Source organism: Archocentrus centrarchus, chromosome 23, assembly GCF_007364275.1.
Source record: "Archocentrus centrarchus isolate MPI-CPG fArcCen1 chromosome 23, fArcCen1, whole genome shotgun sequence".
Taxonomy (NCBI): Eukaryota; Metazoa; Chordata; class Actinopteri; order Cichliformes; family Cichlidae; genus Archocentrus; species Archocentrus centrarchus.
In genome coordinates this window covers 3,691,711-3,713,499 of record NC_044368.1, presented here as the reverse complement: position 1 = coordinate 3,713,499, position 21,789 = coordinate 3,691,711, and the positions used below count along the sequence as shown (strand labels likewise).

The 21,789-nt window shown below is 41.5% G+C and overlaps 3 protein-coding genes across 5 annotated transcripts in view; all 3 read left to right on the top strand.

Moving 5' to 3' along the window:
- The window catches only part of abcc9 (ATP-binding cassette, sub-family C (CFTR/MRP), member 9), a 76,560-nt gene extending 71,462 nt beyond the window's left edge, over positions 1-5,098 (top strand). For all 3 annotated transcript variants that reach the window (XM_030719935.1, XM_030719936.1, XM_030719934.1), the window contains one exon: positions 989-5,098. In XM_030719935.1, the coding sequence (XP_030575795.1) occupies positions 989-1,126 (138 nt within the window). In that variant the 3' untranslated portion in view covers positions 1,127-5,098. The remainder of the gene's footprint in view (positions 1-988) is intronic.
- A 1,849-nt stretch (positions 5,099-6,947) lies between these two features.
- On the top strand, positions 6,948-15,724 carry kcnj8 (potassium inwardly rectifying channel subfamily J member 8). Its single transcript, XM_030720028.1, has 7 exons — positions 6,948-7,010; positions 7,107-7,474; positions 8,556-8,704; positions 10,173-10,333; positions 12,198-12,337; positions 13,502-13,718; positions 14,011-15,724. Exons 2-7 carry the CDS (start codon positions 7,128-7,130, stop codon positions 14,260-14,262), a joined length of 1,266 nt encoding a protein of 421 aa, XP_030575888.1. The 5' UTR covers positions 6,948-7,010; positions 7,107-7,127; the 3' UTR covers positions 14,263-15,724.
- A 1,568-nt stretch (positions 15,725-17,292) lies between these two features.
- Positions 17,293-21,226, top strand: echdc3 (enoyl CoA hydratase domain containing 3). The gene is made up of 6 exons (XM_030720341.1): positions 17,293-17,478; positions 17,858-17,979; positions 18,060-18,157; positions 18,420-18,620; positions 20,300-20,478; positions 20,668-21,226. The coding sequence occupies exons 1-6, from the start codon at positions 17,342-17,344 to the stop codon at positions 20,819-20,821; spliced, it is 891 nt and encodes a 296-aa protein (XP_030576201.1). The 5' UTR covers positions 17,293-17,341; the 3' UTR covers positions 20,822-21,226.
- Positions 21,227-21,789: the final 563 nt, after the last annotated feature.

Here is a 21,789-nt window from a genome sequence, read left to right as displayed (position 1 = left end):
TTCAGTGACATGGATGCAGATATGTTGCTCTCTATTATTAAAGTATTTACCCCATGGACGTTTTCCATTGTTTTTCCCTTTTAACACAGTTTGTAACACACGGTTCCTCGTGGATTTAGCATCTTAAATTCAGTCTTCTTGGCTGCTTCATTTATTTATGTTTCCCTTTTTTCTGACTTTTGTCTCTTTGTGTTGCTGTCTTGTCCTGTTCTGTTTTTTCTCCTCTTTCTTCTTCTATCTACTGTTTCCTTCTATTTTTCTTTCATTTCTATACTTTATAATTTCATTCCTAATTCCTCACTTTCCCCCATTGCCTTCCTTCACATTTCATTTTTGTTTTCTTACTTTTCTTTGCTTACTCCATCTGTCGCTCATGTTTTCCCCTCCTCTTTGTTGTCCTCCTTCCTGTCCCTTTGTCTTGCCGCCAGCACCATGTGTCCTCTATCTTGGATGCCGAGCAGGTGTTGGTCTTCTCCTCAGGGATGTTGGTGGAAAGTGACTCGGGTCCCAACCTGCTAGCACAGGAGGACAGCCTCTTCAGTGTGCTAGTGAGGAGTCACAAGTAGATCCAGATCAACACAGACCACTTTGGCTCAGCCCGACTCTCTTTCTCTCCTGTTTGCTTCCGTTTTTCTACCTGTTTCTTTTCCTGGCTAAGCCAGAGCTGGAGTCTGAGTCTGGGTCTGCTGGAGCTTTACTGCCACTGACAGCCTGGTTGGTACAAAAAAATAAGAAATACTGCATGCTCTTTTAAAGATGTATCGTGTGGATGCAGTGCAAATCTGACTACAGTCCAAACTTGAAAGGTTTAACCGTAGAAGGATACCTAAAAACAGAAAATCATAAATGAATAGAAAGTATTTGTTTGCCGGTAAAAGGACAATCACAGGGTCAGAAACATATTGGAAAAATAATAGTTTTATTTTAAAAAACATTTAATTTAAATTTAATTATCTTGGTGTTTTGTGTCGTCCCTGTGTGTCTCCAGCACCGTGTCCACACCATCCTAACAGCTGATCTGGTCATTGTGATGAAACGAGGCAACATCATGGAGTACGACAAACCTGAGACTCTTTTGGAGCAGGAGGACGGGATGTTTGCTTCGTTTGTCAAAGCTGACATGTAGGGATGCACGGGACCCAACGGCTGCACAGTTTGTTTGTTTTTTAACCTGAATTACTTTCTTGAACAGCCCTCTAAAAGACTGCAGCACTCTGGGGAAGCCGGTAATGTACTGTTTCAGCGAGGAGAAGCTTTCCTGTGCACTCAGCAAACAGAGACACTACCAATTGCCTGTTAGTGTATTTAAGAAGTCACACTTAAAGCAGTCAGGAAGTTAAAACAGGTTAAAATCTAAAGTTATTTGTCATTGAGTAATGTTTTTTATTTTCTTATTGTCAATAAATCCCATGAATGACCAAACCTACAATAAAATATGTTCCCAACCATACAAATATGTACCCTACTAAACAACAGAGTGCCAAAAAGTGCAGTTCTTTGAGCGGCCACTTGAGGCTGACACCAAACGTGAGTCACTCCCCATAGACTCCCATGATAAAATGTTCAACTTTACAGCAGAAAAAAAAAAAACATGTTTACAACCTGATACTAAAAAATTTTGTCTGGTCTCTTCAGGCCCCAGTCACGCACACTTAGAGACCGGTCAGTGACACACAGACACACACCCCCAGGTAATCACCAGTCACTAGGGTGACCAACCTGACTGGTTGGCAAGTGGTTGCTGTTGCTTGGTGAAATCAAAGAGGTGAACGGTGTTGCATTCAAAACCTCCTTGTAATTGCTTTAATTTGGTCTGTAGAAGGTTGCCCCAGTTTGTACGGAAGATCCAAAGACCCACCAACTACTCACTACTCGGCAGTGAAACTGTGAAGACTGTGATGCAAACTGGAAATGACGACCGCTTGCGCCTTTTGGAATATGATTTTGGCAGTAAGACAACTTTTATTTTGAAGGCGAACGTTCTGTTTCCGGTTTGCACTGCACTTTTGAAGTTTCATTATCGCTCAGTGGTTAGTTAGCGAGTGTTTTCAGACAAGCCAGCACCTGTGATGCAAAATATCATTAATGCGAGTACTTAAAGCAATAACAAGAAGTTTTTTGGTGCAGTACCCTGGTTGTGAACAATTTTGTGAATACACATTTTCCCCTAGCAGCTGGAGGTTGCTGGGGGTGGTAAATGGTAAATGGACTGTACTTATATAGTGCTTTTCTACTCTATTTGAGTTATGCGTTATTTTGTGCATTTTTGTGCATTTTTAAAAAATACTTTCTCTATCAGAGTGACCGGGAACTGAGGGAAGTCAGAGTATTAAGAGGAGGAGCTGATTTTGGTCTTTTCATGGGATTTGTGGACAGTAAGAAAAACATTATTAAATTGAAATCATGGCTTTGATGAGATTGTATTTCAGGTGTCGAGGCAGTGAAAAGTGTAAAAATCTAAGATTTAATAGTTTGAGAGTGAGCAGAAGTGTTGTTTCAAGTATCAAGTATCTTGTATAAAATATTTGTTACTTTTTAGATTATGCACCGCCTCTGTTTATTGTATCCAGCACATGTATTATGCAATAATAAGAATGGGAGAATTTTTTAAAATGTATTTAAAATCCTTTTTAAAAATGACTGTTGGCTTTGGCCAGTGTTTTTTGGCACAACACAATGCAAGGATTTGAAATGATATTTTTAGACCCTTTTGTATTCTGCTTTACATTTTGAGGTAACACTGATAGAAATGAACAGCTGATGGAGTCACATGGTTGTATTAACCATTTTAGGGATGCGCCAATGAAAAATAACTGAGCTGTTTCGAAGTTTCATCTCTTTGGACGTTTATTCAGAGTAAAAACTGATGGAGTGGCAACAGATAAAAGACAGCCAGTACCATCAGCTTTGTGCCAGCCTGTGGTGGGATGATGTCTTTAAGCTGTAACTTGGAAATGTGAGCTTTGGAAAGCGGATCGTTGTGTCCGTTCTTCCGCTGAACGAGTGGATCATTGCCATTTTTTTTTTTACACCTTTCTACCTGATACTACCGCCAAGTTAACAGTCACTGTATGTATTTTCTCAGTTTCTTTTATTAGTGTGCAAAGGCCAAAATAAAAACAATTTCAAAATGATGAGGCCGAATGCTTCATCCGTCCTTTCAAAGTTTTTGAACTTTTTTTTTTTTTTTGGAGGGGGGGGGGGGTGCACTTTGAGTCCACTCTGGCTCCTATAGTTTTTGTTCACGTTGTAAATTTTCAAATTGCGCCTGTGGGATAAAACAAAAACACACGAGGAATCCAGGAATTTCCAAAGTGAAAGCTGGATTTTTTATTTCTGGCCTTCTTCCACTTCCTCCCTGCTCTATCAGTTGTACATCTATGCCTTCGTTAGTACAAACACTGAAAGGTGTCACGGCTCAGGATGCAGCCGGTGAACCTGCTGTCTGTCTGCGGTCATGCTTTGCTGAACTTGTTATCCTCGGGGACAATAGAGACCCAACACAAGCTCCCATCAACTCCAGAGATGTTTTGTGGATGTTTGAGAGGGCACTGATTCTTTTTCTTTTTTTACACTGATGAAGAGTTTTAGTGATTATGTAAATTAAAATGTGTTAATCAATTCTGGCTTTTAAAGGGTAGCTGGAATCCCCTCATTAACAATGAATTAAATGGGTGTTTAATGTTTTTGGCAATGATTTTAGTCACAAACAGGCATTTCCAGTCCCGTGAAGCCCTTTAGAGTTTTTTACTCATCATTTTTGTGTAATCCAGGTTTCTATTCTGACAAATACAGCAGGTAGAAGCCAGACAAGTTTAGCATCATGAGAAAAAGATTTTCTAATGAGCTGGAGGAAAGAAAATTAGAGCTAATAGAGTGAATGTTACATTTACCAGGTGAACAGAAAGACAGAATGAAAAAGAGGCCCATGGATGTGGAAGCTGCTAACATCTCTATGACGTAAATATATCAAGACATGTTTCTGGCTAATAATAAAGGAATGAAACTTCAACATATGATCAATGGTTTCTATCAGACTTTTAAAGCCCTTTAAGCTGATTGGTTAAATGATTCTTCTTGGGAGTTATAGCTAACACTTTTAGTGTTACAGTATGTGCTCTGTATGCTGTTTTTCCTGCAGCATTTTCTCTGCAAAGATTCAACTGAAAAGATTAATTTTCTGCTGCACATGCTGATAGAGACAGATACATTGTCTCTGCATGCGAAGTTATGAAAGCAGTTTTACGTGCATATTTTTAAGCTTGAACTTCTGTGTATTTTCCATTTGTTTTAAAAGGAGTGACTTCATGGTCACTTCATCTTGGCAGAGAGTTTAGCTGAAAAGCTTCAGTTGATCTGACTGTGCAGTAATTATGAAGTTAAGGCGAGTAGCTGACTAACCGAACTTTGCAAATCGACTCGAAACCGGGAATCAACCAGTCCAACTCTGCCGTCAGGCACCTTTGGAGATCAAAAATAAACATTTTATGAATCATTTGCTGTAAGAAAACCTTTTTTGCAACTAAAAATGCACACGCAACATGCATATCAATTAAGTGAAAAACCAAATTGTTTTTAGAATATTTAAAACAATACTGCCATTTTCCAAAAATGTATATTAAGAAAAATCTTTAAATTATTTTACCTCATTTCCATCACACCTGTCATCTCAAACCTGATTATGATTAACCAGCATCTTAAGCATCTCACATTATGAGAGAGTAAATCATAATTATGAGTCAAGGTCTCCACTTTTGGAGTGATATTTCCAGCACTTTGTGTATGAAAAATACAGCAAGTTACAGTTTTTAATTGCAGTTCAGCATTCAGTGAGTTTCTCTGGAATCACGTGTCCCACCTCTCTGGGAGTGGTGCTATTGTCCCTTTGTATTATTGTATATAGATTACACTTTGCTTTTGGACTAAATTTTAAAACTTTGTACTGTACAGTCTCGAATGCCAAACACAATATTTCAGCCTTTTCTCATTTTAATATTATATTCTTAGAGGTCTCATCTCAGTGAGTCGCCACTTGAGTTTTCAAGCTTGACTGTCTAATTTTACAACTTCTTTTTTAAAATATGTATATATATATATATATATATATATATATATATATATATATATATATATATATATATATATATATATGTATATATATATATGTATATATATATATGTATATATATGTCTCACACAGAGCTGATAGGTGTGCTTTACTGTCACACTTGTTGATCACAAGCAGTTTTCTTTCCTCTGAAAGCTTTAACTTGAACACTGAATGTCTTCATGATTTTATATCTTTATATTCTGTCTCTGCAGTTCCTCCAGCTCCTCCTCCGTTACCGATCGAGTGCCCTTCCTGTTCTTTTGCTTGCTGTGTTTCCATGCAGCTTCTGTACTGAAGCTGCACCAAACTAAATTCATCCTTTTGCAGCCCAAAAACAGCGAATAGGTGGAAATATGAGGGAACTGCACGTGACTCGTTATCAGAGCTATGCAGCGTTTTATTTGCGTCCATGAGGTCGACTGTTAACAGAGAGCATCTTAAATACTGACATCATTTTCACAGATTTGACATGATCATTTTTCTAATTGTATGTACATTCTGTATGTAGAAGCCTGTATATCCAAGGGTTTTAAACATGTATGTCAAATTATTATTGCTATGTGTGCCTGAGTCATTGTTCTTCTTTTTTAAACACTTTGAATAATAATAAATGGTTTTGAGTGACATGAGGCTGTTTATTTGTGTCGGTGAACCTGGAACCAGCTTTTAGCTGCATGACTGTAAACTCTTGACCTTTTCTGCTTCTCCAGTGGGAGGCCAAAGGAGTCACAAGACCCTTCATAATGTATATTATAAATTGCTAAATGGCGCCCCCTGCTGGCTGTGTAAAATAAATCTAAATCCCAGAAAATGAATAATTAACATGACAACGCGTCGTGCACACCATCCATCCAGCCATCCATTCTCTTCCACTTGTAGGTTTTAGGAATTTTTATGTGTTTTCTTTTGATGTTTTTACACTCGAATAACGCTTCCTAATTGTGCGCATGTTTTTCCTTTTAAAGATGTGTTTTACTCACACATTGAAGCAGAAATGAAAACAGTCTCTTTGAATTCTTGCCTTTATGAACTTTGATGTTTATTTTTGTTTGTCCTGAAAATGCAAGTGAGACATTCTGACACCCAGGACGAACTATAGCAACACAATCGAAATCTTACCCTCATTTTACCCCACATCTACACCTAAAACATCCCATAACTGCATGAAATCGTCCCAGTGGAACATTTAGCCTGCCTGGAAAGCATCTCTATAGCTTGACGAGATAGGAAGGCCAACGGGAGTAAAGATGAGGTTTTATGCACATTTAACGACAACTGGGCTGGTTTGATTATTTAACGTCAGTCCAGCTGTAGATTAGAAGGGGAAGTGCTCACTTTGTTCCCAGCTGCTACAAAAGGTTTCTGCGTGTCCTTAACTGAGTGTTGTATGCCAAGAGGCCTATTAAATGAAGGTAGGGATATGATTCCCGCTTCCAAAGTGAGTGGGAGCTAAAAAAAAAAAAAAAATAGAAAAAAAATAGGCCCCTCCCTTCTGTAAAATGCCAAATAATGGCCCAAATGTGACAATTGTCTTGTTCATTTTTCTTCCCGTTTATTTCCATGTTTATATGTATGAAATTACGTCTTTATGAACATTCTCAAGTAAATGACTGAATTTGAGCGACTTAATCTGTTTCAATAGTTTGAAAACTGTGAGAAATACAAAAAAGTTCTGAGATAAAAACGTATTTTCAAGACTTCCAAAGCAAGCTGTGTCGGTAGTTTTGTCCTTTTCCACTGCCTTCGATGAGTGCCTGAAGGGCAGCAGCGTCCTGATCTGAGCAGGTCCTGACTCTGGAAGTACGTCAACAGGAGAGTGGGGATCGTCCCAGCCCTCAGAGGCGCAGAGCAGAGGCGGCGCGCTGCCTTCACTCCGAAACATCACCGAAAGGCGACGGAGGTAACACGACTCGTGCATCTTTGAGCGTTCTCCTTTCGGTGGACATGTTGCGTCCGTGCGTAAAGACGCACTGAAGACTGCTTTCTTTGCCATCAGGCGCGGCAGACGGAGAAGAAGATGTTGGCGAGAAAAAGCATCATCCCGGAGGAGTTCGGTCTGCCGGGGCTTGTCTCCCGGATGCCCCGAAAGCCGGTGTTCAGGGACCGCGTGAACAAAGCTCGCTTTATTGCCAAAAACGGCTCATGCAACTTGGCGCACAAGAACATCCGTGAGCAGGGAAGATTCCTGCAGGATGTCTTCACCACGCTGGTGGACCTTAAATGGCGCTTCACGCTGGTCATCTTCACCACGACATTTGTCAGCAGCTATCTGCTGTTCGCCATGAGCTGGTGGCTGGTGGCTTTTGCGCACGGAGATCTGGACCCGTTGCGGGAAAACGGGGCTGACTGCGTCACCAATGTCAAGTAAGAAAAACACACACTGCTTGATAAAATGTTATCGTGAAAATTAAGTTGTTAAAGTATGTTTAGTGGAACTTGTGTGAAGAGTTGCGCTCACTATTTTTTTTTCTGTATCCGTCCGCACTCGAGCCAAACTTCCCAGCTTCCACCTTCCCTCCTCTTCTTCTCGCACATTCTACATTTTCAAACTGGAAAGAGGAAGAAGGGGGAATTAGAGGAACACAGCTGCTGCGTTTGTTTCAGGGGAAATAAAATAGCTGAAGCAGAAAGATTGCAGGTGGGGATGAGTTTTTTGGCACCTCCCTTTTAGCGCACCCACCTTCTCCCCTTTGAATCCAGCGAAGGAGAAAAAAAAGAAGCTTTTGCTTCTTTGCCCTCCCATTAACAATCCCAGAATCCCTCAGAAGAAGGGGCAAGATCCCACCTTCCATTAAAATACTGCTGAATATTAACAGTATTTAAATGCAAAAAAAAATTTTTTTTTTAGTCCTAAAACTACTTTTAGGTCATGAAGCTTCTGCACTTTTATTTTGTCAGGACTTTTACTGCTGCACGTGTTTGTAACGTTAATGCACCGATACTAGTTCCTAAAAATAGCCACTTCTGAATATTACATCAAAAAGGTTTTTGGAAATATGAAGGACAACTCAGATGTTTGTATTTTTGCCCTAATTTTCTTTATTTGCTTTATGAATGGTTATTAGTCTTGTACATTTACAAGTAAGTTGCATAGGGGAGCAAATGTTTCTGAAAAAAAAACAAAAAAACACCAATATTCAGGGCTGCTTAAAAACATTAATATGTTACCTTTCAAATAAAGTATCTTACAAGCATTTTGGCCCTTTGGTAGAGGCGACCACGTCCCTTACGCTGAACAGTCCAGCAGCAGGGGGCGCTGTCGATATACTCCTCAATGAAAAGGAGTGAAATGAGCTGAACTAAAATAATAATTTTCAATTGTTTGTGAAAAACAAAACATATTCAGTTTAGGTTTCACAAATATAGTGACACCTAATATATAATATAAAATCTACATTATGTTGACAGATTATGTAAGTTTTGCTCTGGGTCTTCCTTTCCTCAGGTCGTTCACTTCAGCCTTCCTGTTCTCCATCGAGGTCCAGGTGACCATCGGCTTTGGGGGACGTATGATAACGGAGCAGTGTCCCACCGCCATCACGGTGCTCATCCTGCAGAACATAGTGGGACTCATCATCAACGCTGTGATGCTGGGTAAGGCATGCTGCACTTCAAACTTGACAGGATGCATTCAGGAGAGGATGGACGGTCTATTTAAAGTGCTCCTGCAGTTTCTCCTGATGTGACTGAGCTTGATGGCTCCAGTTCTCTTGTTCAGCTCAGTTAACCAGTGAAGGAACAGGCAGTCAGCTGAGGAGAGCAGCTGCCTCTGCAGTGGTAGCACACATTTTCTAAATGTTAGAGTGAGGCAAGGGTCCGATACATCAGATGGTTCCTCGATTAAACCTCCCGAGCTGAGAACCTCAGTGCATTCATGTGAATGTGGAAATAGTGCTGACACAGCAGACGGGAGATTTGTCAAATTTCTCGGTGTTCAGTTATTCTGACACCATATGAATGTGTATTATTTCAAGCTGTCATGCTAACATAATGCCAATTCCAAACTTCCATCCATTCATTTCCGCTTATCCTGCTCAGGGTCGCAGGAGCCTATCCCAGCTGACATAGGGCAAGAGGCAGGGTACACCCTGTACAGGTTGTGAGCCTGTTGCAGGGCCAACACAGAGAAACAGACAACATCCACACCTATGGGCAATTTAGAGTTTCCAATTAAACTAACCCCAGTAGGTGCGTGTCTTTAGACTGTGGGAGGAAACTGGAGTACCTGGAGAAACACAGAGAGAACATGCAAACTCCACAGAGAGAGAGGGAGGGGCCTGGGCCAAGGTGGAATCAAACCCAGGCCTCCCAGATGGTATTCTAACTGTGAGGCAGCAGCGCTAACCACTGCGCCACCGTGCTGCCCGTTAAGTCCAAACACTGTTTATAAAAGATGGACATACCCGCTGAAGTGTCACGAGGTGGTTTTGAACAGGCAGAAACACACAGTGCATCAGGCCAGAGACGTCAGCAGCTCCTTAAAGGGTTAAAGAAAGACAGAAATATCAAACATGGTCAATTATGCTCAGCTTTGCTAGTTGGACCCCTGTTACCTGTGGGACTGCCTTCATGGCACAGATTCAACAACAAACATTCCTCAGAGATTTGGTCCATGTTGACATGACAGCATCACAGTTGCTGCAGATTTGTCGGCTGCATCCATGATGTGAATCTTCTGTTCCACCACATCCCAAACGAACAGATCTGTTGACTGCAGAGTCCAGCTGAGCACAGGGAACTCACTGTCATGTTCAAGAAACCAGTTTGACATGATTTGAGCTGTGTGGAGTTATCCTGCTGGAAGCAGGCGTCAGATGATGGGCACATTATAGATATAAAGGGATGAATGTGATCAGCAACAACAGGCAAGCTGTGGAGGTAAATTATGCTAAGGGACCCAAAGTGTGCCAGAAAACTATACCTAATAAAGTGGCCAGCGGGTGTATATTTAAATATCTTTTGTTTCAGAAGCCAAAAGTTTGGGCATCTTTAAGTTAAGTGTCCTTGGTGTGTTTTAAAGTATCTCGAGATCGATTCATCCTGCTGCGTTTTTCCTCCTCAGGTTGTATCTTCATGAAGACGGCTCAGTCGAACCGTCGGGCAGAGACGCTCATCTTCAGCCGCCACGCCGTGATCGCCGTCAGGAACAACCGGCTGTGCTTCATGATCCGCATCGGGGATCTCAGGAAGAGCATGATCATCGGAGCGACCGTCAGGTTACAGGTCATTCCCCGTTACCTCCTTCTCTCTTTTTAACCTGCGAAGAATCGCCGGCAAAGTCGAACTCTGCTGTTTTACTTCTGGATTTTTGCTTCTGGATATTTTTTTGTTGCTTCTCAGTGCAAAACGTCTCATGTTTTTGTGTTTTTGTGTGTAAAATGAACACATTTTGCAGCTCATTGCTTTTGCAGCATGTCAAGTACAATTCTTTAGAAAATGCAAATTGACCACACTTTAACTTTTCAGACATTTTTAATTTTTTTATTTTTCCTTTGAGGAAATACGTGTAAATATACACAAGAAATGTGCGTACAAATAAAGAATAACAATGAGAGCATCAAAAGAAACACACAAAGTAAAAATAAATACAAATCACTAAACAAGAACTAAATAATAGAAACAAGAGAAAAATGGAGCTCTGCAGCACAATTTAAAGATTCTATAACTTACATTATTAAATAGTAAACACTGTGATGTCATAGAGATGTGCGATTGTGTGGTCTGAGCACCAACACCGGCCTTTTACAGAGAGTTCACTTTTAGTTGATAAAGCTGACACACACGTCCTTCATCGCTCCCTGCTGCCCCCTGGTGGGCCTGGAACATATTGCAGGTGGGCTGCAAGAGATCATTTATTTACAATAAATACTATTTTTTTATTCAGTTAACTGAAGCTATTAATTGTTATAAGATTTTAAACATTTAAGTAGATATGAATGTCGGTTTTAATAGTCACAGCTTTAAACTTTTATATGACTCAATCCTGTGAAGTAAACCTACGGGGTAAGATGCATTTATACAAGAGAAATCAAATCAGATTCCTTTGTTTTAATTCTGTTGCATCAAATCTTTGGTGTCAGAAAAGATGTTGGCAGATGTACGCAGATGTTTATCACTGTGTACAATCTCCTCTTCTTTTAACAACAGTGCATAAATATCTGGGAACTGAGGAGAGCAGCTGCTGGACTTTTGGGAGAGGAATGTTGTCCCATTCTTGTCTGATAGTGGATTCTAGGTCTGGACTGCAGGCAGGCCAGTTCAGCATTTGGACTCTTCTACTATGAGCCATGCTGTTATAACAGCTGCAGGATGTCGTTTGACTTTGTCTGGCTGAAATATGAATGGCCTTCCCTGAAAATGCATCATCTGGATGGGAGCATGTATAACCTGCATGTACCTTCCAGCATTGATGGTGTCTTTCCAGATGTGCTAATTACAGAACAGTGTTCCACTCTGTCTCACTCCATTTGGCGCCATTTCTGGATTATGTTCACATGTGGCTTCTTCTTTGCATGATAGAGCTTTAACCTGCATCTGTAGATGGCACGATGAGCTGTGTTCACAGACAGTGATTTCCGGAAGAGTCCATGCAGTGATTTCCATGACAGAGTCAGGCCTGTTTTTAATGCAGTGCTGCCTGAGGGCACGAAGATCACAGTGATCCACTACTGATTTTTGGCCTTCTGTCACTTGTGCACAGAGATTTCTCCAGATTCTCTGATAAATAGATGATTAGATATTTACAGTGAGGAAATTCCTGTTTGTTTTTAGCACCACTTTTCCAGCCTTTTGTTTCCCCTGTCCCAACTTTTTAAAGACATAGTAAAATGTCACATTTCTATGTTCTATTGTGAATAAAATATGAGTTTACGAGATCTGCAAATCACTGCATTCTGTATTTATTTACATTTTACACAGTTTGCTAAAAGCAATTATGTTTCCTGATGAGGCTGATTTTTAATTACCTCTGAATCCTCCAAAGCAATTATTTCTCCAAAAAAAAAAACAAAAAAAAAAAACTTGGGTGCACAAATAAAACTGAATGGACTAAATCTATTAATTAGGACTGTACCTCGTCTGTTTGCAGGTGGTGAGGAAGACAACCACACCAGAGGGGGAGGTGATCCCCATCCATCAGATCGATGTCCAGACGGAAAGTGCTGTGTCCAGCAACAGCCTGTTTCTCCTCGCCCCGCTCATCATCTGCCACGTCATCGACAAAGACAGGTTCAGAGACATGACACAGAAGGCTGTGGCTTTATGACTCCTGACCAAACCAACTGTTTCCCCCGCAGTCCACAGAAAAAACATGTCATCACCCAGAAGATCCCTTATTTGATTTATCCTTAACAGAAAAGGGCAAAGAAGAGAGGAGATTGGCATTTGAATAGAATAGAATAGAATGCCTTTATTTGTCATTGTATGAAATGTACAGTGAGATTGGAGGGCCACTCCTGTTCAGTGCCATGCAATAGAAAGCTGAGGCAGCGGGAGGTGTAGATGTCCATCAGGGAGGGGAGAGGGCAGCCAATGATTCTTTGTGCTGTCTTGACTACCCTCTGAAGCCTCCCCCTGTCTGCCTCAATGCAGCTGCCGTACCATACTGTGATACAGTACGTCAGCAGGCTCTCAATGGATGAGCGGTAGAAGGTCAGCAGCAGGTTTGAGTCCAAGTTGTTCTTCCTGAGGACCCTCAGGAAGTGAAGTTGCTGCTGAGCCTTCTTGATGACAGCTGTGATGTTATCTGACCAAGAAAGATCAGCAGAGATGAGGACACCAACCTGAAGGTGTGGACCCTCTCCACACGCTCGCTGTTGATGTAGAGGGGGGGCTGGGTCCGTCCTGTGCTTCCTGAAATCAATGATGATTTCTTTGGTTTTCATGGTGTTCAGTGCAGGTTGTTCTCTGAACACCAGGCTGTCAGCTTCAGGACCTCCTCTCTGTAGGCTGCCTCATCTCCCCCTGAGATGAGTCCAACCACTGTGGTGTCATCAGCAAATTTGATGATGAGGTTGTTATTGTGGGCCGGACTGGGTAGTCCTGTGGGGTCTCAAAGCAAGCAAAGAGTTAAGTTTCTCTGCTAGTGACACACTCAGGTCTCCTGCTGTCACATCACAGCCTCTGTAGTTTGTGATGCTCTGAATGCCCTGCCACACCTCCCGTGTGTTGTTGCTGGACAGGTGGGACTCTATTCTCCTCCTGTAGTCTGCCTTGGCTTTTTTAATTTCTCTTTTCAGGTCAGCTTGAGCAACACTGACTGTTTTTGCTTTAAAGAACAATTTAAACTGGTTATTTCTCTGCTCAGAGTTTCATTATTTAACCTCCAGTTCTTTTTAAAAGTCAATCACTGGAGAAAAGTACTCAAATCAAACGGTGTCTTCTGCCCCTCAGCCCGCTCTACGACCTGTCAGCCATGGAGCTGCAGTGCAGCGACCTGGAGGTGATCGTCATCCTGGAGGGAGTCGTGGAGACGACGGGGATCACCACGCAGGCCCGGACCTCCTACATCTCCGAGGAGATTCAGTGGGGTCACCGTTTTGTTCCCATAGTAACAGAGGAGGAGGGCGTGTACTCAGTCGACTACTCCAAATTTGGCAACACGGTCAAGGTAAGAGATATAACAAGATGATCCAGATGGACTTTTATCCATATTATGGGAACAAAATCATGATCATCAGTCACAACCAACCTTTATACTGTAAAGCAATATTTTCTGCAATAGTTCTGCTGGATCCTCATCCTAATCATTGAATATCCTCCTCTTCCTTTATTCATCTCTACAATAATGGTGATCAAAAGGAAAAGAAACGAACTATGAGTGAACTATGAACTTTGTGGTTTGGCTGGACTGACTGTCCTCAGTATTTATTGCACAAAATGTTCTTTTATTCTTCTGGCAGGTTGCGACGCCGTGCTGCAGTGCCAGAGAGCTGGACGAGAAGCCCTCCATCTTAATCCAAACCCTCCAGAAGAGCGAGCTGTCGCACCAGAACTCGTTGAGGAAGCGCAACTCCATGCGACGCAACAACTCCATGCGCAAAGCCACGGGAAGCAGCGGGAGCCTCCGCAGGAACAACTCAGGGCTCGCCGTGCCTAAAGTCCAGTTCTTCACCCCGACCGAGGGAGGCCAGAACCTGAATGCCGTCACCTGACATGAGGCCTGCCTTCTGCTGGCTACCCTGCTCCTCCTGGTGGGGAGGAAGATTGTGGGTGTCAGCACATCTTTTTCTCTGATAGGACTCATTCTTCTTCTTTTCCCCGCCATATCTAGACTCATGTCTCGACACATTCACTGTTAATGTTACCCGTGTTTATGTTCAGGGTGTAAAATAGTTCTTTTTCAGATTATATTCCTGATTTCCTGCAGTTCAGCCTCTGCCTTAAAGCAGTTAACGAAACATAACGGGGCCTTAGCTTACAGAATGACCGTCACGTTCCAAGATGTATGATTTGAAGTATTTAATTTAATCAAGGTCATAAATCAATAAAAAGGTCACACTACATTTCTTGTAGACCTCAGTTCAGCCGGACTTCTCTCCTGCCTTTTTCCTGCATGTACCTACTCGGCTCAACTCAACTCGGTTTTTAGGGTTTTCCATTAGGTGGTAGTACCTGGTACCGGGTACTTTTTTAGTACCTATTCAGCCGTGGTTCCAAGAAAGCTAAGTCGAGCTTTAAATTATACAGACTGCATGCCACTGATTGGCCAAGGACTGACGTCACTAGAGCAACATGAGATCCCTTCAAGAATCAAACACGCTGTTTTTGAAACGCATCAATGAGGGAAATGGCCACACGCTAATCAACACAGACAAATTTTGTGCTTGGCGGCTGACGACTGAATCCAGATGGAGCTCAGTGGAGCAACTGTTTGTGTTTGCGTCGCATACAAATTACATTGTGAGTGTTTCGGGTAGCCTTGCTGAGGCAGTCCTCAAATGTAAAGGAAAATAATCGACATAGTGTAGAGTCGGGTTGAGTCAAGCCCAGTAGGTACTAGTGGAAAAGAAGTATTTGAAACCAAAGGATTCGCCCCCTGCTGGCCATTAGAGAGAATACAGATATAAGGCACTTGTGTATTGTGTACATCTTTCTTCTTATTTTTTTCCATTGTGCTGCAGTTCAAGAATTACACCCATTGTTTTCTTTGTTAATCTACATTAAACACTTTACCCCAGTGCTGCTGCACCTCAGATACTCAGAAAAGCAGCAATAATAATAACAGCCTGGCAAATCCCCATTATAACTACACTCCATCTGTGTGATGTGCGCGATGTGTGCTCCGGTCACCAGCTGATGTGTTGCACTTATTTTTAGAAGCTGCAGAGAGAAAAAGCATTTTGAAGATGTCACCTTGAGCATCAGGAGGTTGTGTTGGACATTTTGTATATCAGTCTATATATCTAAATAGTTTCAGATGAGGGTAAATCAACCATCTTTAGCCTTCTGTCCTTTCAGTATTACTGATGTTTTTTTTTTTAATTTTTATCTACACTTGTTTCACTTAGTTTTACTTATTTTTTTTTTAAGGGTAGATGTACAGCTTAATATTTTCTAATTAAGTTCACAATCGCTGTTAATGAGAGCCAGAATAAATCACCATATGGTATTCTATTGTGTATTTTCCACATATGCTTGTCTTTATTGTTTGAGAATAAATGCATATGTATGCAAATGCACAACATGAACATGCATTTGCATCCTTCACGATTCATATATATATATATATATATATATATATATATATATATATATATATGCTGGACCCTTTCAAAATACAAAGAAGGCAGGGTGGTCACAACAATGCATACAGTACAAACACACAGTAACGAGGGAAAAGGGAAACCGGTGGGAGCACAGCTGAGACTAATTGGAGAAACAAGTCAAGGGAAGCAAAACTGGATGACCAGCAGCTAATGTGCTGCGTCTGCAGAGGTTCAGAAATATACAGCAACCACAGACTCCAGCCTACTAATGAAGCGGCCCACAAGAAAAAACTTCAGGATTCCTTAAAACCCCTGAAAGAGAAACTAAATCTCATTCGAGTTAAAGGAATGGTGAATACAAAATACTGTCACCATCAGACACAGGGTCGGATGTGTGAGTGATAGTTAATATATGTTTATGAAGTCCAATATATCTCCTATACTTCCAACAACATCCTGAGGTAAGGCTAGAGAATAGAGTATTTAACAGCTGACACTTATCTGCGACTATGATCTATTTATAATAATATCATCAACGTGCATTATTTCAATGTAGCAAACTCAGTTACTTAAACATTTAAGATCCAAGAGGTTGATGGTGACCTAACAGGAGTTAGAACCCTCTAAAGAACTATATTCTCTGGGTGGAGCTGGAGCCTTTCCCATCTGCCATAGGCCAGTCTGTCATAGGTCTAACACAGAGAAACAGACAATCATTCTCTCTCTCAATCACACCTGTGGGCAGTTTAGAATCTGCATGTATTTGGACTATGGGAGGAAGCCGGAGTACCCGGATACACAGGAAGAACATGCAGACTCCATGCAGAAAGGCCCTGGCTGGATGATGGATTCAGACCCAGGACCTTCATGCTGTGAGGCAACAGTGCTAACCACTGTGTTTGTAAATGGTGAAAAATGAGTCACGTACAATTAATATATGACTTTAGGTTAAAAAAAGACTTGGAAGAGTGAAAGGGAAGGTTAGAATAGAATAGAATAGAAGATGCTGAGAGTGACCAGAATGGACAAGATTAGAAATGAGTCCATCAGAGGGACAGCTCAGGTTGAGCAGTTTGGAGATAAAGTTAGGAACATGTGGAGAGTAATTTCAGAAAGTTTGCCAAAAAAGAGATCTGCATGTGCATCAAAAAAAATCCGCTTAATTCAAAATTACTATTAAAACAATATTATGTGTATTTGTGAAATATTAACAACTTACGAAGTTTTTGTCCACACAACCAATTACCATAACAGTATAATATTTTACACGTTTTAATACTGTACTATAATATAATCATATTTTACACTATCTATGAATATAATAACATTTTTATGACCATATGATTTATGCGCATCTCATATTATAAATAAAGGTCATTTTTATGAGTGGTACTTTATTTATTTATTTTATTTTATTGACACTTTTAGTTACGTCTTCTTATTTAATCTTACGTTTCACCGCTACGTCATCAAACCCGGAAGTGACCGCGAAGGTGGCGCAGCAGCGGGCATAAACAGGATAAACATGGCTCGCAGCTTTCTGTGCAGAGCCGTCGGTGTGCTTCAGCTCAGCAGGAGGGCAGCTCTGCTGTCCGGCGCTCGTTTTTACTCCCAGAGTGAAGCGGAGCCGCTGACCGTCAGACACCAAACCAGCGGAATAAGGTGCAGCTCGTAAATGTGTCCGATCTCACACACAGAAACAGAGGAGTTATGGAGGAAGTGAGGAGTTTATTAACCCCAGCAGCATGTTACAGAGGTCCACAGGGTGCCCCAGTGCATGGGTGAACCGCGTATTATTGATTTAGCTCCAAATGCACAGAAGTAACAGGAAAACTGTTAATGACGTCATCAAATCCCCAAATCTGTTAAGTTGAAAGCTTGCCTTCATGAGCAGCACCGTGAACGTTACACTGCCTGTGATCTTCAGAGGTTTTATTCTATTTTTTTCCTGCCCTTGTCCACCACATTGTCATAATAACAACTTACACAATCACTTTTATTTATAAGGAAATGCATAAATCTTTTTTCTCTCATCTTCCAGGAGAATAATACTGAACAATCCTAAGAAGAGGAATGCTCTGTCTCTGTCCATGCTCGAGTCCCTCAGAGAGAACATCTTAGCTGACATTGACAGCGAGGATCTCAGAGTTATCATCATATCAGGTAGATTTTTACCCTGAGTATGTGTGTGTGTCACGAAGAGAGAGATGGATGCTGGTCTAACCTTGTTATGTGTGTTTCAGCCAAAGGTTCGGTGTTTTCCTCTGGGCACGACCTGAAGGAGCTGACGCCTGCTCAGGGTCAAGAATATCACGCAAAGGTGTTTAACACCTGTTCAGAGGTCAGTTTCCTCTTTCATGCAGGACGTCAGGAGCCCATCCTCTTATTCATAATATAGTTGTAATTTTCTTAATTAAAATGTTAAGAATTATGGCAGGTTAAAAGAACAGCAAAACCAAATACACATAAAGCTATCACATGCTTTATGTGACTAAAAGCCCAAATTCACTTTGTGTTTTTAAATATTATCAGTGTGCACTGCTGAAAGTAAAGCATATTTATGAACCACGTTCGCTGTCTGTCCTCTGTGCCTTGTGCTGCAGGTGATGACTCTGATACAAGACATACCTGTTCCAGTAATCGCCATGGTGAACGGTGTTGCCACAGCAGCAGGTTGCCAGCTTGTTGCCAGTTGTGACATCGCTGTCGTGACGGAGAAGTCCACCTTCGCTACTCCGGGTGTCAACGTGGGCCTGTTCTGCTCGACGCCGGCGGTGGCCATCGGCAGAGCGGTGCCGAGGAAGGTGAGAGCTCTGCATTAGTCATTTTGTTTTTCCAGTTTGATGAAAACTTTATATTTTCTTCTTGTCAGGACTTAAAAAACTCATTCTCCATAACAGAACACTGAAAGTCTGTTTTGATTGTTCATTCCCTCAAGTTAATATGAGTAAGTCTTATGTCACTAAAATGTCTTTTTAAAAAGTCTGATTATACATATTTTGTGTATTTTTTTTAACAATTAGCTGGCAACATTTTTAATTGTTGGCAAAAAGGTTTGAGGTCCCCTTTAAATGTTTATTAACATTCTGGTTCAGTGTGGTTCACAAATAAAGACACACTAAAGATACAGCAGTGGTTTTCCAGTTGACTGCTGTGTTTCGTATCAGTCACTAGAGGGCACCAAAGGACCATAAAAGACTGTAGCTCTCTTCTAAATACAAATAAACCTTAATGTAATGCAGACCTGCGTACTGTATGGTCCACAGACTGTATCAACAAGAACTTTATGCCAAGCTTTCCACATCCAGGGAGGGCACAGCATGTGATATTCCACAAAAATCACAAAATCAGTGAGCCATTCTCTGATGGGGAGCTTATCAAAGAGTGTTTGGTGGACTCTGCCACATTAGTATTAAATATGCCCTGCTCCAGGTGAACCGTAACAAGACAGATCGAGGCCACTGCGGGAAATCTGGAGCTTCAGCTGAAAACCAAAGTGGGAAGTTCTGACTTTTTCTCGTCGGCTCTGGACCAGAGCTGTGAGTCCAAGATAACAAAAGAGTTTGAGATGGCAGCAATGCACTCACTGAAAGGGACTATGACAGGGAGGGCTTTGTTCACACAGGGAACTGCGTGCTTTAATAGGCTGAGGCTGAAATGGGACAAACTGGCAGGTGTTCCAACAGGTGGCAGTTTCTATCTGACAGGGAAAAATGTCAGACTTTCAGAGCAGATGGAAGATAAAATGATTAAAATGATCCCACAACTGAAGTTGGCATTTTTGCACTGTATTATACACCAGGAGTTTGTAAGTCAGTGTTAAAAATGAACCGTGCTGTAACTGAAACGGTTCAGGTCATCAGACTGAATCACTTTTGATTCACTGTTTGCAGGTCACTTCAGGTCAGTGTCACTGATGGATTTTTATTCCTGAGTTCAGCTTTTCGGCGCAGCCGTCTAGTCTCAGTTTCTCATGTGACCTCTTGGGAAAATTAATCACTCATCGCTGATCTAATGTAATACAAATTTTTAACTTTGCAACTACAACACTCTACTGTGTTATTTCACTTAACATAAACATATAAACTGTTAATAATTTAAAGAGACAATATATTCAACAAATACACCTCTCGATCCATTAGCAATAACAAATGAACCAGTGACTACAGGTGCACTGAGCAGCTACAGCTGAGGGTCTTTACCGCGCCGTACATTACTGCAGAAGGACAGCTATTGGTCAGTAACTCTTAACAAGGGCCAATCAGAGAGCTCATGACTGTAAACTGTTTGTGAAGGCAGATATTTCTGAGTACCAAATGTGATCTACGTGTAGCATCTCAGACGGCGACTGACGTTTGGACAAAACAAGGGAGCTAATGATGTCACTTTGTGCTCTGGTAATGTTACTGTGTTAAAAATTAATGTTGCCCAAAAGCCAGAATAACTAATCTAGAATTTAGATGTAATTTCATCTTTTAACCAGGTTGCAATGGAGATGCTGTTCACAGGAACCCCCATCTCAGCCCATGATGCTTTGCTGCATGGTCTGGTCAGCAAAGTGGTGCCGGAGGAGCGTTTGGAAGAGGAGACATTAGCTATCGCCCAGCGGGTCTGTCAAACTAGCCGACCTGTCGTAGCCCTCGGCAAGGCCACTTTCCAAAGGTGAGAATTTATATGGGAATCTCCTGAAAACTGGACTGTGCTGTAAATTTAGGCAACAAGCTAAATCTAGAGGATATGAAGTACCAAACATTTACCAGCATAATCAGGATTCCTCAGATCCAACCATTTGAAATTTGTTAATGAATGCATTAATGTGCTGTGTTCTTCCTTTCTGGTTTTCTTCCAAAGACAAATGGCTCAAGGTCGTGATGCAGCGTATGCCACCGCCTCAAAAGTGATGGTTGATAACCTGGCTCTGAGAGACGGGCAGGAGGGGATCCGCGCCTTCATAGAGAAACGCAAACCAGTGTGGAGCCATAGAGCAGAAAAAGCCCATGATTGACAGACTTTATCAAATTATGCAGTGATTATGTTGGCTGGAACGTGATTTGCAGTCGCTGGTGTAGCTTAATTAGTGCCACTGGAGTAATTAGCACCAGCCGCCAGTGAAAGTATGGGGCTGTTAGTAAAATCCATTGTTGACTTCCTCCTTTTCACTGTAGCTGTAGATGAGCCATTGTGTGCCTTAAAAGATGTTGTGAGAGCATTGAGAAGGAACTACACTGCCACCCTCCAGAGCAAAGATGAGCCATAACAGACTTGTCATGCTCAATAATGCTTTCAGTCCAGTTTTAGTTGCATTAAATAAGGTTAAGAATGGGACGGAGAATCTTAGTGTTGAGCTAAGGATGTATGAAGTGTGCTTTTTGATTTGTGATTTGTGATGGAATAAATGGAAGATAATAAAAACTAATGTTCTTGACATGAGTGGTGAGCTGTCCAGGACCCTGCAGTTTCAGGTTCAGGATGTTTAGCTTCTGCGTTATGTCCACAAGGAACGCCAAATCTATTATCCGTATTGGATCATACAACTCAGAAACATCCAGTCTTCCATCTTCCATGAATCTCTTCACTTCAGCTCTTAATTCAAAAAATCTCTTCAGCACACTTCCCTTACTGAGCCTGTGCACCTCAGTAAAGTACAGCACATCACCGTACGATGCCTCGATTTCTTCCAAAAAGGCCTGGAACTGGCGGTGTTGTAAACCTCATTCATCCTACAGACAAATGACTCCATATTGCTGTATAGTTCCTCTGATGCATTCCACGATGTTCCCAAGGTTTCGAAGGACTCTTGGAATGTCCTGTTTTCTTTGACAAGTTTGAATGCACAGAGTTTTCCTCGTCCTGCGAATGCACTTAAACTATCACAACCCGTGAAGGCATGTACGCCAACAAGAGCATCACATAAATCATCTCCAAGGAACTGTGCGAGGTTGCTGATGTCAATGTATCTCGTCCGATTCTGAG